This window comes from Phaseolus vulgaris, chromosome 8, assembly GCF_051622355.1.
Source record: "Phaseolus vulgaris cultivar YP4 chromosome 8, ASM5162235v1, whole genome shotgun sequence".
Taxonomy (NCBI): Eukaryota; Viridiplantae; Streptophyta; class Magnoliopsida; order Fabales; family Fabaceae; genus Phaseolus; species Phaseolus vulgaris.
The window spans coordinates 44,347,286-44,367,036 of record NC_143505.1 but is presented as its reverse complement, the minus strand read 5'-3'; the positions used below and the strand labels follow the sequence as shown (position 1 = coordinate 44,367,036).

General features: G+C 34.6%; 1 protein-coding gene across 2 annotated transcripts; it reads left to right on the top strand.

The window, feature by feature from the left end:
* The first annotated feature begins 346 nt into the window (after positions 1–346).
* Positions 347–7,023, top strand: LOC137823499 (uncharacterized). Of its 2 annotated transcripts, none has more exons than XM_068628668.2 (4): positions 347–912; positions 2,483–2,526; positions 4,029–4,248; positions 6,634–7,023. In XM_068628668.2, the coding sequence occupies exons 2-4, from the start codon at positions 2,519–2,521 to the stop codon at positions 6,784–6,786; spliced, it is 381 nt and encodes a 126-aa protein (XP_068484769.1). In that variant the 5' UTR covers positions 347–912; positions 2,483–2,518; the 3' UTR covers positions 6,787–7,023. The 2 variants fall into 2 exon arrangements, with proteins under 2 accessions (XP_068484769.1, XP_068484770.1); XM_068628669.2 differs by lacking the exon at positions 347–912 and adding an exon at positions 1,243–1,379.
* The last annotated feature ends 12,728 nt before the right edge of the window (positions 7,024–19,751 follow it).

Sequence of the window (19,751 nt, the reverse complement as noted above, 5' to 3'; positions counted from 1 at the left end):
TATTTGATAGAAAATATGGGTATACTATAATGTGATTTAGGTGAGTGTCTATGTAATCTCGTGAGAGTTCCATAGGCTCAACTCGTAAACTCGTAACTTCACATGATTTTTTTTAATAATAAATAACTACATTTAGTTATGAATGAAAATTATATAACTTCAAAGTACCTCAAATAAATAAGTTCATACAAATATTACAAAAATTAAATTGTTCAAGTCATATAAATTAAATAATAAGGAATGGACAAATGTCAAGTTTCTATGTCCAATTTTCTAATGATATCCTCTCCTCTATCATGTTCATCTCCATCTTCATCTTATTGCTCCATCATCTATATCTAGAGTTGGAATTTTTATTCTTCCATTTAGTTGAACCCTTTAACCAACACAAGATTAAGAGTCCTCTCTAATTATAAGAAGATTCTTGAATCTAAATATTTTTTTACTCACATTCTTTGAAGAATTATTATATTTCACTTTTTTATCATTTCCATTAATATCTATGTTATGCTATTTTTTATTTCTATTAAAAATAGAAGATGCACTTGAATTCACCTGAACAAATACACTGCTCCAAATACAATTTCTGTAAAAAAAATTGCAACAAATTTTCTTAATTAAAATAAAAAAAACATTCCAAAAAAATAAAATAAAAAAAAATCTGCACCTCAATTAAATAAAAAAAATATAATTTGACCATATACGATGAACTGCACCTCCGACACCACCGTCGACCTGCAACCCGCGATCACCGCAATCGTCGCACGAACGTACGAATCGCCACCACCGTGCGACCACTCCGCTCGATCGCCACCACCGCCGCACTCGTTCAGAGAAGACGCACCACCTCCGTGCACTCCACAGAAGACGCAAAGTGAAACCAAAACGAAAACGAAACGCGAAACCCTAAAGGTCAGTTTATTTCATTTAATTTTCCCCATTCAGAAGGACACCGTTTTGGGTTAAAACGAAAACCCAGTTGAAAGCAGACTCGCGAGTTTGATAGAGTTCACCGAATTCACTCCGATTCTGCCGAGTTTACTCTAAAACCGAGTTTACTATCGAGTTAACTCCGTAAGGATGTGTGGAAACGTAAACTTGTACGAGTTAACGAGTTGACTCGCCAAAACCATGTGTTTTGAATTTTGTTTTTTGTTCAAAAGTAAGTGGATAAAATAAAATTTGTTTAGACAGTACTGATAAAAAAAGGTATACTTGTACTTCATGTTACTCTTTTAAATACAAATCAAAAGTACTTTTACTTTAAAAGCAACCTTGATGTTGTTTTGAGCTGAAACTAAGTTTACTAGCAAACTTAGGTGAGAAGAGTACCGAGGGACGTTCAAACATGATAACAAACTGAGTTTGTTGTGATTAAAGTAAGTTGGAGGTGGTAAAACTGTTGCTATTGAAGTTGTGGGGTTTATTGATTTTGCATGATTTTTTTTATTGGTTTATCTAAAGATTATAACTTTACTGCTGAAGTCGCCGTAATGATTAATCTACTAACTGGTTTCTATTTTGCTGATTAAGGGAAAATTTGATATAAATTGTTGTACTAATTTTTGTGTTTGTGGAATAATGCTCTTATAAAGGTGTCAAATTCCCGCTTTTAATAACCTAACACTCCTTCATCCAGTATTATGCAGCTAATTAGGAATTTTTTTAATCCATTTGACACCCTCAAACTGATTAGGGATCAGAAAGAAATCACTATCTATGAAAGTTCTCCTTTTTGTTCATAGAATATGTCATGTCATGTAATTTTGTGTGTTTTAAATAACTAATGTCAGATGTAGTTTACTGGTATGCTCGTAATAACATAGTTAATCTTGATATGATTTTTGTCCTTTTTTGGTTATTCATGCACAGTTCTTTAGTTCCTTATCCAACAGGTCTGTTGCTTGCGGTGTTTCCTTCCTACATGAAAGATATAAACTTTTAATCCTGCTTGGACTATCTAATATCTGTTTTTTAAAATTTATGAAATTTTTGGTGGCTTCTGGCTGCTGCTACAGTGTTTTTGAGTGTTGGTCACCACCCACCTGACACTACATCTTGCCTTTACATCTTTGGTCTGTAAATGATCCTTGAGAACCTGTGACGCCTTTCTCTGATCATTTAGAGTATAATACCTTTTCTATTTTGCAAAGGTTGTTAGACTGGTGAGAGTTTCTTAGAACTCAAATAGTAGAGAGTATACTTCGTATAAAAGTTGCATTAAAATACTATAAATTAACATAATAATTTCACACTATATATTATGTTTATGGTTTCTCATATAAATTTCCAATATTTTCGTATGAGTTAGGGGTTTCGGCGGTTTATTCATCAACAAGGTCTCTTCTCTCTCGTCCTCTCTGCACCCTAATTTTCGTTCTCTCTGCGACCTAATTTTGTTTTAAGTTGTAAAAGGTCACATCCTTCGAGTATTGACGTGTTTGATAACATCTGATTTGTATAGTTATTTTTGTTTTCGCAGGAAGCAAAGCGTGTCTTTTGAATTCAACAAGTAAAGATGTTAGGGTATGTTCAATTTTCCCTTATTGATCCTCTTAGTTGGTTTATGGTTTATGGATGAAACTCCTTTCCCCCTGATTTTTTATTCAATATTTAGTAGAAATACCTATTCCAAATCATGTTATTGTTGCCTGAGAATGGTTCCTCAGAATGAAAATTTGGTAGTGAGGATATACATACTTATTACATTGTCTGTTAGTAGTTGTGTCTTTCCTTGAGGTTCGATTTGGTAGTTTCAAGTTTCGATTGTAACACATTGATGGTTCAAAACTGAAATGGTTTTATCACGTCATGTTGTTTAAATAATTGTAGTTGAATTTTGATGTTGAAGAGTGATGGAGTATTTGTTCTAATTTCCAATTTCTGATTCACTCCTAACATGATTCTGTGTTGAAAATGAATGAAGTGTAGTATCTACGATGGTCTATTATAGTCCTGGGTAGTCTTGGCATTTTTGTTACGGAATTTATCATATGAAATTGTTTTTGTAAAATTGAAAATGGATTAGAGAAATTTGTGAGGACTGCTTTGCATAAGCACTGCTAATCAGTTTAACTTGATTTGTGGAGAATTGAATGATAGCACTTCCCCTTTCTTTTGATTATGGAAATAATTCTTGTAGAAGCTGCTGGTATAATTTGTTCACATGCTTCTAATTTTACGTGCAATGCTCTAGGCCCAGAGTTAGGGCTTGCGTCATTCCATGGCCATTTTAGGTAAAAAAACGTAGTTTGTTTAGGTTTAGGTTTAGGATTGGGAATAGGAACCAAATCCATTTTGCTTCGGGCATCATAAACAACGAGAACGACAAAGGATAAATATGAGACAATTTCTCCCTGCACCATATCATTTAAGACATGCACCCAATCCAAAATTCAACATTGCCCTTGGTTTCATGTTTGCTTACGGATGCAGAAATTCGGAAGTGGTTGTTGTATATTCCGGATTTAGATATCTGGAAGGTTATTTTCGTACTTCATTTAAGCTTTCGGATGACCATATCCGGAAGTGAGTTATGAGTCCCGGATTTTCATATCCAGAATGGTGTCCTGTAAATGGTGCTGAGGATTAGGATTCAAAACTCATTATGTTTGCTTATGGATCTTGGCATCTGAAAGGGTCATTTATGTTGTCCAAGTAAGCTTCTAGATGACCAAATTCGGAAGTGACATAGAACTTTGTAATTTGGCTTACGGACATGAATATCCGAAAGCAAAATCTTTTAAATCATTAAGGTCAAAACGAACATTTCACGTTAGTGTGTTGGGTGCATATTTAGATTGATATGATGAAGGGAGAATCATAAAAGAAATGACAAAATCCTAGGGTATATGATGATTTTTTTATAATTTTAAACCTAAACAAACTACGTTTTGCCTAAAATGGCCATGGAATGACGCAAGCCCTAACTCTTGGCCTAGTCCCTGCAAGCTTAAGGGTCCTTGGCCATTGAAGTATCTCCAAAGCCTTGGTTTAATTGCTTTCAATTTTGCGAACTCTGTTTGTAGTTGGAAGAAGAAAACGACTCTGGCACAGTCGAAGGTAGAGCAGAGAGCATTTGCTTCGGCTCTGGCGAGCGGCAAGGAGGCGACTTTGGTGGAATTCTACTCAACTAAGTGCAGGCTCTGCAATTCCTTGCTCAAATTTGTTTCCGAAGTCGAAACGAGGAACTCTCACTGGGTCAATATTGTCATGGCCGATGCTGAGAATCCCAACTGGCTACCTGAGGTACCTTCTTTTGCATAAAAGTACCCACTTTAAGTCTTGAGATTGTACATTATGAAATTCTCACTTTAATCCTTCACTTTGCAAAACATCATTAACTATTGGTAGTGAATAAACTTGTATGTGCATTCATAGGTAAAGAAAAATGAAATAAACCTTTTCACAAACTAAAATGAGATGATGTATCTTTGGAAATAAACTAAACTTGTAGAGGTTTTCCATATTATTTATTCTAGAAGTTTATTTTTTAATTTCTGTGTTATCTAAACTGTCCTAAACTGAATTATGTTTTGCATTGTGAGGGACTGAGGTGACTAACCCTTATAAGCTCAAATAATAGAGTAAGGGTACACTAAATTATAAACGAAATCTGAATGCAACTGACCAAACCCATGACTATAATGTGATTGATTGAGTAGTACTTTGAAAAATAAAACCATTGTTCCTTAAGTTTACATCTTCAATTTAAACATTTAGAGATCGTGTGGTGGAATAACCATATTTTTCAATGTTCATCCTCTAGAAAATCCCCATCATTTAGTAATCTCTTGATTACTCAAGTGTTTAATATTTTCATTCTTATGCTCTTGAAGAATTAAAGCATGATCTACTTAACCTGTAGATTCTGCTGGCAGGCACCCAAATAAAAAATGGGTTAGAATGTGTTAGTTGCACCAGTTAGTTAGATAAGACTAGAGATGATTGGATATAAATAGAAATAGAAGGAATAGATATCACTGCTGGAGTTTGGAGTGGAAATTGGGAGAGAATCACTGGTTTATATCATTCAATTGTCTTTCCTTTGTACCAATATTCATTAAAATAAAGATCATTTTCTTGTTCCATTTTATTTAATGATTTCAGATATGCCTTCATTCTTCAAATTTTATCTTGAGAATCATCATTGGCTGGTGGAGAAATCTAATCGAATAGTACCTTCAGGAAGTTTTGATTGTATGTTACTGATTTCTACAAACCTTTAGTAGTAGTAAGGGGGGAAATGCTCCTTATTTGCTTAGTGGGTTTCAGAAGCAGATTGTTGTTTGGCTTGTGCGCCTTTGAGAATCCCCGCATGGGATCAAACTTGATCTCAGCAAAGGTTTCTGTTTGGTTGCATAAATTGCATGAACATTCTGTGTGATTAAGTTATTGCTTGGGCTTGGGTACATCCAATGCATTTTGGCATACAAGAGTTCATGATGATCTGAGTATTATTAACTTCATTTCTGTTACTGCATTGTTGTAGAATGATAATGACCATTTAGCATCACAGAAGAGACACAGAGAAAAGGATAAAAAGTAGATCTGAAAGATAGCTAAGAAGCAGCTAGGAAAAATAAAAGATAACCTAATACAGTTTGGGAAAAATCACACTCTGTCACAGCAGTTAAACCCTTTTTTAGCAGAACTCCTTAATAAAAATAATATCTATCTATTGGAATAGATCTAATTCTGGTTATATGAATTAATTTGCATAAATAAGAACTAAAAGACTAATTAGAAGATAAAATAATACTTTTACAATAACTGTTCTAGGGTAGTATGGACAATACCCATGGAATCATGCAACAGCATAGGTGTTAAGAACTTATGATGTTAGCTATTTTTTTTTCTGTTATGGAGATTGGATTTATATGCCATTGGATTGTGAAGAATATAAATGTACTTTGATGCTTTGTAATTTTTTTATATTATTTTGTTTATTTAATTGTGGTGTATAAGCTTACATGTCAATTTGGTTATTAGGAAGAATTTAATGGGACATGGGGGTTTAGTAAATACTATGATAGTTATTCATGTTATGCTGAACCACGTTTGAGCAGACTGACTAAGCCATTGGGTTCACATTCTGTGACTCTTGTCTCCTGCTCCAAGCCATGTTTTGACCTTTTCAAGATGCCGACCTGTTTCTCAGTTTGTTTTCTTCAAATGTGATTGTGGTCACTACATCCCGTTAAAGAAGTATTGTATTCTTGACTCTTCATCTGTGTAACTTTGGCTTTTTTATTTTTATTCATTCTTTCTGAATTACCTCTACATGCAAGCAAACCATGCAAATTTTATTTGCAATCCAGATGCTGCTTAAATTGGCCTTCACCCGGTATTTTTTCTTGGATTATGTATTGTAATTTGTAACAAATGTTGTTTCCATGTTTAACTGTAGCAAATGTTGCTTCCTTGGACATCTCAATTATCACCCAATACTAATAAAAATTGATGAATGGGCATATTACAGTTCTCTGGAAGGATACGGAAGAACATATTACATTTTAATTAAAAAGTAGAATACATTTTTCAATTAAGATACTTGAGGCCTTTATAATTTTATTGATGGAAAAGTATTATTACTCCTTCTTGCTGACTTGGTTTTGAATATTCCTATTGCAGCTCCTTAATTATGATGTTAGCTATGTTCCTTGTTTTGTGCTTCTTGACAACAATGGCAAGGCCCTGGCAAAGACAGGTGTCCCGAGTAGTCGTTTACACGTTATTGCAGGACTCTCCCATCTTCTCAAAATGAAGCGCCCTCAACCAAAATGATGGATGATGAGTTAGTGCTTGTGAGCACACACTGATTGTTTATTGATGTAGATGTCTTGAATTACATTTTATACAAGAGTTTATTATCTTTCTTCGTTTCTCATCTCCTAGATTTCATCGTTTATTCCCTCTGTCTATGCCATGGTCGCATTTCTCATCTCCTTTCGTCTGTCCATATGTTTCTGGCTCATAGTTTAGAACCACTGAACTTCGATAATCTACTTTAATCTTTTATTACTGAGTTCACAACCGCAACTATATTCAGTTTAAACATAAGCATGTCTGAAGAATCATTTATATTCTGAAGAAGTTAAGATTAAAATTCATAATGAGAGGAAACAGTTACAAAAATTAAAAACTATAGAGACAAGTTACTCCTTCTCTGTGCTTTGAAGTGGTTACAACAAACAAGTTGCAGGGCTTTCTCTGATCTTTGAGTTTTTCTTTGGATGTTTTGATGGGTGTCAGGTTTTAGAGGCTTAAAGGGTATATAATACAAGTAGTTTCAGTGGGACGTTGAGGTGTTGGTTCTGTACAGTTTGCTGTAGGTGTTGGTCACAGGTTTTTTCTTATGGCAATTACTTCCTGCACGGCACCCAATTTTAGTATGAGAAGACAAAATGCCCTTAAATAAAATGGAGTACATATAACAAAAAATTTCGAATCCTCTTTTCTGGAATGTTTCTGAATTTTTTCCGGAAGATTTTGAATGGGATTTTTTTTTATTTTTAGATTTTTATTTTAGAATACAATAATCTCTCTTGGACGTATATTTCCAGAATGTATAATTTTTAATTTCAGATTTTTATTTCTGAAACAAAAAGTATTTTTGGAAATTTAAAATTGTGTAGGTTGCAGGTTTTTTTAAACATTCTTGGTATTGTTTTTATCTTTTCTTTATCTGTAAAAGGATTGAAACACTTTCCTTATTCAATTTATTTTTTTATAAAAAAAGGACAAATATTTTAAAAAACAGTAAGTTAGAATGAAAGTTACTGTTACAAAATTAAGACTATCATATTGTTTTTTTCTTTTAAATTACTATTTAATTGCATGATCATGTTTTTTTTATTTAACCTCATGCATTTTAGAAATCATTTCTTTCTTCTCTATAATAATAATAATGTTAATAATTTATAACTATATATAAATAGATAAGTTGTTTTGTAGTACACATTTTATATGTACTATTTCACTCTTATAATTTCTAGAATTCCTATTTCACTATTATAATTACTGTTATTACTTTTCTCCCATAATTTTATTTACACTTTTTAAATTACTTCTATTTTCTCATTTACCTATGCAATACACTACAAACCACCTATTATTTATAATGTTATCACCATTATTAATTCTTTTAATAGAGACAAAAAAATGTCTTTTTCTTAATAATAATAATAATAACAATAATAATAAAAACATTACACTCATCAAAGGATAAGATAGAATCTAGAAGTAAAAAGTGATAGTTACAATAACGGTCTAACATAGTTCGATAAGAACACACTGCCACAAAGTTCAAGATTATTATGGAAAATTTGAATTTCATTTTAAGTCTTTTATTACACGTGACTCGATAGGAATATATTAACCAACCCTAGGTTGAATAATGTTGGTGATGAATAGTTTAAATGAGAGAGCTTTAATGAAAATGTTTAATATCTACTTGGAGGATGAGACTCAAAGCAAGATTTTAATCCTTGTTGAACCCTCTCTCAGATATGACAATCAACGTTTAAATGTTTAATTCACTTATCAAACACGAAATTAATAGCTATGTGAAAAGTGATTTTACTATCATAATATAGAACAACTAGGTGAGAACAAACTATTTGAAGATCATTAAGAAAGTGAATTAGTCTAGCTCACACGTTACTTAAGCAAGTAGCAAGAGCTTAGTCTTTAGTCTTAATATGAAACAATGTCTTGTTTCGTTTCCTTCCATGTAAGGAATGAACTTTTAATGAATAAGTAATATTATATGATAAATCTTTGTGAGTCAACATATGTGCTCCAATCAAAAGTCTAACTGTTTACCAAATTTGTGTATTTCAAAATCTACGACTCTTCCATCCTTATATTTATATTTTATTTAATTATTTTAAAAATATATGAGAAGAGATATTTGACATTTTGTGAGCAGTTTTAATTTTATATATCAAAAGGATAATAGAAGAGATAATACTATTTTTAAATTCAAAAAAATTTAAATTCAAAATTAAACATTGCAAAGTGAAACTTGCTGAGGAGCATTGTACAATTACATCTTTTTCTCCCTTCATCTTCACTTTTATCCCATTAAGCACATTTTTCGTTTTCTATTTTCATATTCAAAATTCAAAATATGAGAAGTCATAGTTTTCTTCCAGAACCATAAAACTAATCACGAAGTGTTGTTTTTCAATTATAAAGTAGAAGATGGAAATGCAATGTCTAGATTTACTTTTCTTTTTTATTCATTTATGCATGTCTTTGACATTGTATGATGACAATATTGTTATTATTGTGCTGACATAAATAACACCATAAAATACACGAAGACAACAATTTAATCAACCTTATAACAAAACTATTAAAGAAAAAAAAAGTAGGATTTTGTTCATTGGATAAACAATTGAAAGGGAAAAAAACATACAAGATAAAAGTGCGTCAATGGAATTGAGAGAGGTTGGTATATGAGAAAGAGAGGGTTTGGGAGAAAGATATAGTAAATATATGTTTAAAATATAAAATATATTTTAATTATTAATTTCTTTTATAATACTGATTCAATTTAAAATTATAAATACTAAAAATGATAAATTAAAAGATATCAAGATTTTTTTAAAAAAAGTTCTTTTTATTATTGAAGAATAACAACTAAAAGCTCTTTAGTTTACGATATCTATTATAATTATAATTTTTATAAACTTAGGTGAAAAGAATACTGATTATATTCTAAATAATACTTAATTTATAATTTAAATTAATAAGATAAATCTTATACAAGAGAATAATTTATTCTTTTTCCTTATCTTTGTAAATTGTAAATTATTGTAAAAATAACGATTTTTTTTTTGCTCCAAACAAATCTTTCTAAAGTATTTTGACGGGTAATGCAAGGATATCATTTGTCTGCTTTCTTATCTTTTGATTTGTTTTTTCACAAATAAAACTTTTAATAATAATTTTTCATTATCATCAAAATATGTATTATATATATATGTATATGTATTTTTAATTATAAATAATTTCTTTATTAAAAAATAGGCAGGATAGAGAAAAGGAAATCACTGTGGCAAGTTAAATGCGAAAAAAAACTCTCATTCTTATCTTTTTTTTTATCAGCAAAGAATTAAATAAATTAAAATGAGATATTTTATGGGTATCCCAATCTGTTTGCAGATAAAGTATATAGATACATAGGATGATATCTATCTATATGACAACTCTTCCCTTCCTAACAAAAAACTATCGTCCATGAAACATAAAACAGCTAACACCTAAAAACAGGGACATATTCTTGATGATTCAAGCAAGTACTTCTTTTAGAGGAAAGACCCCACCACAAGCAATATCAGCCTTGTAGAGAAACAACCTTGATTTGGCCTTTTAACATCATCTAACACAGCTTGTATGAGAAAAACCAACGTTGTCTTGAGCTTGTAGTAAGCTATTCCTGCAGTAACTGAGCTAAAAGCCAGAGAAACCAGAGGGACCAAAAACAGCAAGTAAAAGCAACTACAGCTGCAACTGCAGCTGCATAATTCAGGTTTTTCATCACATGATCCATTAGTGGCCTTATGCCTTTAACTCCAGCTACTACACGTCCATCTAAAAACCAGTTTGCTTCATGCCATGACCCATCTGTTCTTACAGCACCTCCAACGTCCTCCATTACCTTCATTCACATCCGGCATGCATCCTTTCATTAGCTCCCGCGCATACCTTCCATTTGCACCCAACTCTTGTCCTTCTTCCAGAGCCTACACAAATAGAAACGACAACCTTTCCCTGCCATCGGTAGATCAAATAAAGGACCTTTCAATTAGATATCTTTACAACTAAACCCAAATCCATGTACTAGTTACATTTCTCTACCTTCTTTTCACCTTTCTCCCCCCTTTTTTACTTATAGCCCCCTCACCCATTCTCTTCCTTTCCTTAGTGATTACTATTTAGACATAGGCTAGGATTCAGTACCCAATCCGAGAAGGCGTAGTTAAAAGATTTCGTCCTATATTTCAAACAAGACCAGGTTTTGAGTTGTGCCATATGAAAGATTTCTTCCGCATCAACTTTCCCTTGATTGAAGATAACTCTATTCCTGTGTTCCCAAATACTCCACACAACTGTTGCACAAACACCTTTCCAAACCATATTTTGTTTAGTGTTCATATGTACCAGATGAAAATTCTCAAAATGATATTTCAAATTGTAATGTTGCGCACCCAATACGCCAAACCACCTGAAGCAATAATTTCAAACCTGGTAAGCTATTTTACACTCCAGAAACAGATGTTGGTTTGATTCTTCCCTATCAAGATATAGAACACAAATGTTATCATTAACTACGACCCCTCTCCTTGAAAAATTTACTTTAGTCGGTAATCTTCCCAAAAGGGCCCTCCATGTCGTGGTCAGTACTTTTGGCATCGCCTTGGCCAACCACAAGTATTTAAATACATCTTTAACATTACTTGTGACATAATTCGACAAGCATTCATAAGCTGTTTTAACAGAAAAGCATCCAGATTCCTCTCCATTCCAAACCTTTTGGTCTTGTACCTCCCTGTTCAGATTTATGTTTACCAGACTCTTTAATAATTGTTCTTCTTGTTGATCCTCCCAAACAAACCTATTACGTCTCCAACTTAGCCTCCATCTCCATTCTACACCTTCCCAGATCCCAACCTCTCCCACCTTACGCCCCTTATCTAAGGATATTGAATATAGCCTAGGGAATGCAATCTTGAGATTACTTCTTTCAACCCAAACATCCTCTCAAAATCTGACTTTGTCCCCTGCTCCTATTCTCCATGTGATTGCCTTTTGGAACCAGCCCTCTTCTTGACCCTCTCCACTCACTTTTACGAGATCTCTTCACCGCCAAGATTGGTATTTGCTTTGAACTTGTGTTCGTCCTAAATCGGGTCCATACTTTGACAAAAGAATCTCTTTCCATTTCCCTCTTTCTTCACTTTCGATACGCCACTTCCACTTGGCCAGGAGCGCTATATTGAATTTGTGAACCTCTTTAAAGCCTAAGCCTCCCTCCTCCTTTGGTTTGCATAAATTATCCCAACTAACCCACGATATTGTTCTTTTATCCTTACCCCACCCCCATAGGAATCTCCTTTGGATGTTGGTTATACTTTTTTAGACCGATTCTAGAGCTTTATAGAAGCACAGATAGAAAAGTGGTATTGATGTGAACACCGATTTTATTAAGCATATTCTTCCTGCCATAGATAAATGTCTTCCTTTCCATACATTTAATTTAACTCTAATTTTTTCCACAACATGCTCCCAGATTTGACACTTCCTTGGATTGCCACCCATATACAACCCCAAATATTTAAAAGGTACCTTCATTAGTTCACAATTCAGAATCTTTGCATAACATTCGCTTGTGGTTCTCTCTACATTAAAGGCCACAAGTTTTGATTTATGGAAGTTAATCTTCAGTCCAGATGCAAGTTCAAAACACCTCAGGATAGCTTTAATTGTTACCACACAGGAATAACTATCCTCACACATAAAAAGAGTGTCATCTGCAAATTGCAACAGACAAGACTCTACTTCGAGCCTGCCAACTTTCACACCATTAAGCAGATTACTCTTTATTGCTTTTCTAACAAGGCCCGCAAGGCCCTCAACTACAACAATGAAGAGAAATGGAGCTAGAGGGTCTCCCTACCTTAGCCCTCTCGTTGGTTTAAATTCTTTTGTAGGACTTCCATTTACTAATACTAATACTGATGCTGACTCCAAACATCCTCTAATCCAAACAATCCACTTATGATGGAAGCCTAACCTTTGTAACATATCAAATAAGAACTCCCATCTGACCGAATCATATGCCTTTTCAAAATCTACCTTCAAGCACAACCCTCTTTTCTTGTTCCTTATAATGTCTTCAACAATCTCATTGGCCATAAGAACACTATCAAGCATTCCTCTGTCCTTTAGGAATGCTGACTGACACTCATCTATAACCAAAGGCAGAACTTTCTTAATTTTATTTGACAGAACCTTTGAGATTATCTTATAACATGACCCAACTAAAGATATAGGTCTGTACTGATCAAGCTTCATTGGGTCACAAACTTTTGGTATTAAAGTAATGAACGAAGCATTGCACCCTTTGGGAATGGTTCCAGATTCTTGAAACTGGCTAACCGCTGCATAAATATCTTCTTTAAGAGTTTCCCAATTTTTCTGTATGAAACTTAAATTAAACTCATCTGGCTTAAGGCTTTTCGAACCATCACACTGTCTAACTGCTTCCCTGATTTCTTCCTCCGAAAAAACAGATATTAGACTTAGTTTATCCTCCTGGGAAATGGTTTTAAACTTAATTGCTCCTAATCTTACCCCAAAATCCTTTGTGGCTGTGAATCTCTCTTCAAAATGGTTTTTGACCTGACCTCTAACCACCTCAGGGTCCTCGCACCATTGGCCCCCAACTTCAACCCCTTTTACTTCATTCCTGATTCTTCTCCACTTAATAGAAGAGTGGTAAAACTTTGAGTTTGAGTCACCATGCTTCAACCAATTTGACCTCGCCTTTTGGCACAACAGCGAGTCTATCTTATTTTCTATTTCCTTCAGCTGACTCATAAGTTCCATACTCTCAATTTTTGTGCTCTCCTCTTGCTCACTGTAATTGTCTTGGTTATCAAGAACCTCAATTTGCTTTAGGATATTGTTCTTAGAAACCTCCTAATTCCCAAACACTTCTCGATTCCAGACTTTTAGACCCTCCTTCAAAAAATTTAGTTTATCTTTGAAATTTGTTATACCATCTCGTCTTACAACGTAAGAGTTCCATTTATCTTTCACTAGTTCCTTAAAGCCGCTCTCCATTTGCCACGCATCAATAGACCTAAAGGGTCGTGGACCCCAATCCTTTAACATCGATTTCACTACTACATCACAATGGTCTGAAACCTCCCTAGGTTGGATATATTGTTTACACATAGGCCATTTCTGAATCCACTCTTCGGATACCAGTACTCTATCTAATTTGCTCTTAGCAGACCCATTTGCTTTAAACCAAGTATATTTCATGCCAACGATTGGTATATCTAACAAGAAATTTCCTTCTATGAACTTGTTAAAGTGACGAATTTCTCTCGTTTGACTGCCCCTTGCACTCTTTCATTTCCTTTCGTTGGTCCTCCTAACAACATTAAAGTCTCCTATGAAGCACCATGGACATTTTTGGTGTGCTGTTTTTATACTAGATAGTTCACCCCACAAAGTTTTCTTATCTTGAAAATTACAAGCAGAATACACGTTAACCACCACAATATCCATATTAGTTTGCAAATGCTTCCCAAAAAACACAATAAAACCTTTCCCCATTAAATGACTTTGACAAAGGAATACCTCTTTATGCCACATGGTTAAAAGGCTCCCTACCCCGTTTTCACCTCATTATGTAACCAACCCACATTACTATCTCTTCACATGGAGAAGCATTGTGCATCTGACGTTGTCTTTGTTTTTGTTTCTTGAACACAAATGATTCTCGCACTTTCCTTGGAAATTAATTTCCTCATGTACCTCAACTTAGTGCCCCCTCTTAACCCTCTTATATCCAAACTTATAATTATCATATAAGACCAGTTTTATTACCCTTCTCATTCTTCGTCATTATCGCTACATCTCTCTCTTCCATTCTTTCTACTTCTTTAATTACCTCATCCTCGTCCCTAAAACAAGTTGTTCCAATATGTTTACCCAACTCCCACAAATCAAACGATTCAGCATTATCTTACCTTCCAGAAACGATTATTACAACCAATAATATCACCATCCGAAATTGATAGGCTTGCAGATTTAAGTTTTAACCTGGCAACGCAGCAATTCCTTGCTCGAAGCGAGTTCGTTCCCGACTCTGACTCCCTCAATGGATGCTGCACATTTGGCTCCCCGTTTGTCTAGATCCCTCTTCGCTACTGCCTATGTGGTGGAGTGAAAAATTGGTCTCCCATCAATGCTCCTCCTTCGTCGGTTTTTTTCGTGACGGGGGTGGTTCTTCCACTACCTTGATCCTCATGCACTGATTGAGGGCTAACAACGTTCCTTTCATTTTCAGAGTCAAACCCGTCGGCATACATGATCGGATTGGGCAGCACATTCTGGGCTTCTCTGCAGCTTACTCCAACCCCCTTCATGTTGGCTTCCGCTAGCGTATTGGGCCCCTTCTCCTCTGGACCCAAACCTTCTTCACTTTGATGGATAGTTTCACTACTTTCTTAGGCCACATCCTTATTGGCCCAAAGTTGCACCCGTTTTACAGCCTCCAGTGCCACAACTAGGTTTGCTAGCACGTCTTGGGTTACATTAGCGTCTGACAGAGCATAACTAGCCGTTTCATTTGCTGATTGCAATCTCTGCACTCCCCTTACCAAATCCGTGACAGGTCCTGACATCACAGGCTCAGAAAAAGGGACTTTGATTGGCCCTTGTTGGAACCGCGTGCCACTACCATCTTCCACCAGTGACATCTGTGGTTGTCGTCCACCGCTACCTGAACCTGCGCCTTCTTCTCCAAGACCTTCCTCATACACTTGTAACTCTTCACGAAAAACGTTATCCTCAGATACCACCGTTTCCTCCACAAACGATTCCAAAGAGGATACACATTCAGATGTTGTGTAAAGATTACTCCTCCATCTACGTAAACCTCCATGCACTCTTGGATCCTCCTCTTTAATATTAATGCTATAAATCTCTCCATTTATACACATACCCTTAGACAAGCTTGCTCTGCAACTCCTAGGAACACGTACCTGAAGTCTTACATATTCTATTATCTCCCAGCTCTCCGTAGCTTTATCAACTGAAATCAGAGAAGCTATTTCACCAACTACTTTTGAAAAGTAGTCCTTATTCCGTAGCGAGAATGGGAGGTCGTAACATCTTGCCCAGACAATTATGTGATCTGCTAAATATGATTCTGACCAAGGATTCAAGACATCAAAAACACTCTCAAACCATTCCTTGTTGAGCTGAATCAGATCCTTCAATCGTTCTCATTCAGTTGAAGTTAGGAGAACCAGGTTGTCCCCCATATACCTCACTTTTATTGAGGTCATCCCTCCCTTAATAAATTCCTCACATACTTGGTTATAATCCATATCAATTGCCATTTGACCTATGATGCTTTTCTCCATCCAGGGTAAAGTAATTTTCTGGGTGTCAATAATAGGGCCTTTCCATTGCGCTTGTGAAGATCCTTTTACTGCTTCTGCATATGATTGTAACCCTTTATTCCTCTTTTCCTTCCATACCTTCTTGTACTTCTTCTCCCTGGAATCATTACCTTGATGTTTTCCTTCCTCCTTTTTAGGACTAAAATCTGTTCTTCGATACCTTTTGGGATATTAACGTTTAGCTTCATTTTCCCTAAGTGAATCTGATCCAGTTCTTTCTCCAGCTGGCTCACGTTTGCCACATCAAAGAACCTCACAAAACCAAATCTTATTCCCCACCTATTCAACCTACGGGAGATAAACACTTCCTTTACCCTTGCCCACCTTTGAAAAATCTTGATCATGCCATATTCACATAGTCATTAGGAAAGTTGGAGAAAAAGAAGGTTGTGTGGTTATTTGGTGGTCGTTGTGGATAGCGAGCTCTACCCTGATAGCCATTTTCCATTGAAAAAGAAGAGAAAGAAGAGAGCTTTTTTGTTTTTGTTTTTGTTTTTATTTTCCTGACCAGTCCTCGGGCATCGACCTAGGGACTGACCTCAGACATCGCGCACCGATGTTTGGTAATGGAAGGGGGCCACGCAAGGTGGGTCCCAGACGCACCTACCAGGGGATTGGTTAGTCTTCAGACATTGGTGTCATAGACCCCGATGTTGGAGATCGACATTGGACCTCGCTAGCAGAGGGAGAGATTGGACATCGACAGTCTGAACGTTGTGGTGGGCCACGTAAGGTGGGCCCTAAAAGTTATGCTATGTTAACAGTTAAGCCACGAGATATGTGAGAAGCCTAAGTCACGAAGGATCCATGCACGTGGTGTGTATAGCGCACGAAGGCGCGACACGAGGGAATAATCCTGGGAGGCGCTAAGGCCCATTAGGGTTAGGGTTTCTAAGGAAAGTTGCATGCATTGCACGTGAATACTTAGGGTACCCACAAAGCAGATGGGGCTAGAGATTAGGTGCACAAGTTGGTACCCAAGCGACCACTCTGTTATTCGTTGCACTCCAGTTAAGGGAAGTTCTATGTGTCAGATACGCTAAGATTCTATAAATAGCGACGCAAGGACGTTCCCTAAGGAACCCTAGACAAGGGTAACAACACAAAAGTAAACCTCAGTTTCAGCCTATATAAAGGGTGCTAAGAACCCTAGCAAGGTACACAGTTTCTAAGACTGAAGCTAATATACATTCTTGGTGTTTCTTTGCCCTAATACTGACTTGAGCGTCGGAGTGCAAACGGCCGCTAGGGCGCCCCTTTGTCTTTGCAGGTGAGAGGTTTCTTGATCAAGGAAGCACAATTCTCAAGCGGAGATAGAAGGGCCAAAGGCTACCGTTGGAGTCAACCGGCGAAGCGAGTCAACCGACAGGAACATTTATTATAGATTTTAAGGATAAAAACATAATTAAATAACACCTCTATCATCATGCACGATCATTCAAAAATAAAATAGTTATTGAAGTTTTATTTTTCCCAATAATTTTAGACAATAAGATTAAGATCGTTTGGTGATGTTGGATGTCCTTCTACTCTACTCTAGCATAGCAATTGCAATAACACAAAAGAAAGAGAAAGGGAGAAACAAAAAGCGCTAGTCGCGGTTATTTTTATTCGCTCTGAAACAAAAACATTGTTGAACAGCGAGGTAGAACAAAACGACTACCCCTTTTGCGTTTTAACCTTGGCTTATGAACCTCTTCCATGTGGTAAGTTCTATTATTTCATTTAGTTTCAATTGAATCTCGATTTCGTGCTGGTGACAAGGCATTGCATAAATTGAAACAATTTAACTGTTGGGGTTTTTGGGTTTGGTATATTTATGTTTATCGAATTTTGATTTTTGCGCTCGAAATTTGGTTATATGTCCTGAAATATGTGTTGTGGGGTTTATCTGTTCTACATGACCATTTTTTTGGGTATATTACTAAAGTTTAAGTAGTTATTAAGCTATTGAAGTTGTGTGATTTATTGATTTTGCGTGGTTTTGTTTTTGGTTCATCTAAAGATGAAAAACTTTATTATTGAATTGATGACAAGTGCATGTTTGGATTAAAGCATGAAAACACAAGTTTGAATCAAAAGTGTGTTGGAAACTTAAGTTTGATATAAAATATGAGTGTACTATAATGTGATTTATGTTTGAACAAGTTTGTCAAACTTGAGAGTCTACGTAGACTCATGGGAGTTCCATAGGCTCGACTCTAAACTCGTAAGAGTTTACTTTACATGATTTTTTAATAATAAATAACTACATTTAGTCATGAATGAGAATTATATAACTTCAAAGTACCTCAAATAAAGAAATTTATACAAATACTACAAAAGTTAAATTGTTCAAATCATAAAAATTAAATAATTAGAAATGGACAAATGTCAAGTTTCTATGTCCAATCCTCTAATGATATCCTCTCCTCCATCATCCTCGTCTCCATCTTCATCTTCATCTTATTGCTCCATCATCTGCATCTAGAGTTGGAACTTTTATTCCTCCATTGAAGTGAACACTTTAACCAACACAAGGTTCAGAGTCTTTTCTAGTTATAACAAGATGATGCTTGAATCTAAATGTTCCTTCACTCACACTCTTTGGATAATAATTACATTTTACATTTTTACCATTTCCATTAATATCTATTTTATGTTTTCATCCAATATCCGATCTATTTCTGAAAGTAGTTTTACTTCTATTAAAACTAGGGCTGGGCAAAAAATCTGGTTTTGTCAAACTGCTCCACTTTTACACTATTCTAATCCATTAAAAATCCGTTTATCTAAATTCAGTTTTTAATTTGATCCACATTTTTATTATATTTTCAAATCAGATATCCATTTTGTTTATATGGATTTTAGAAATTGAAAAATCCAAATTTCTAATCCAAATTTTTGAAAGGAGACTTTCACTCCAGTACCTCTACCCAAACCACTTTTTTATACTTTTTCTCATTTTTGGTTCCCTCTCTCTCCAGCCTCTTATTAATTTTTTGTAATTTTATTTGCTCTCTTTCACACACAATGAAACAACCAAGTCTTATACTTTTTTTTTTATAATTTTATTTGCTCCAATATTTTATACATAATAAATTAATATAATATTTTCAAATTTCAAGTATTATAGGTAGGTGTATTTTAATGTTAAGAATATATATATTATGTTTAAGTTTTTTAGTATTATTAAATTATAATTTTATTATACTTTCTTATAATATTCAACTCTTTTACATGTTATTATATTAATATATTAATATTATGTTAATTTTAAAAAAGTACATGGATTTTGATTTAAAATACAATTTACCTTATTTTTTTATAAAAATATGGATTTGATATAAAATCTAATTTGGATTTGAATTTTAAAATTATTTTTATAAAAAATATGAATTTGAATTATAAATCTTATTTTTTACTTTTTTTTCACAAATTTTTTTTTTCTTCACTTAAATACTGTATAGATTTTCAGTTATCTTCATGTATATACACTTGAGAGGGACCATATGCAAACAGTAATATACCAAAAAATTTTATCTAAAAATATATTTA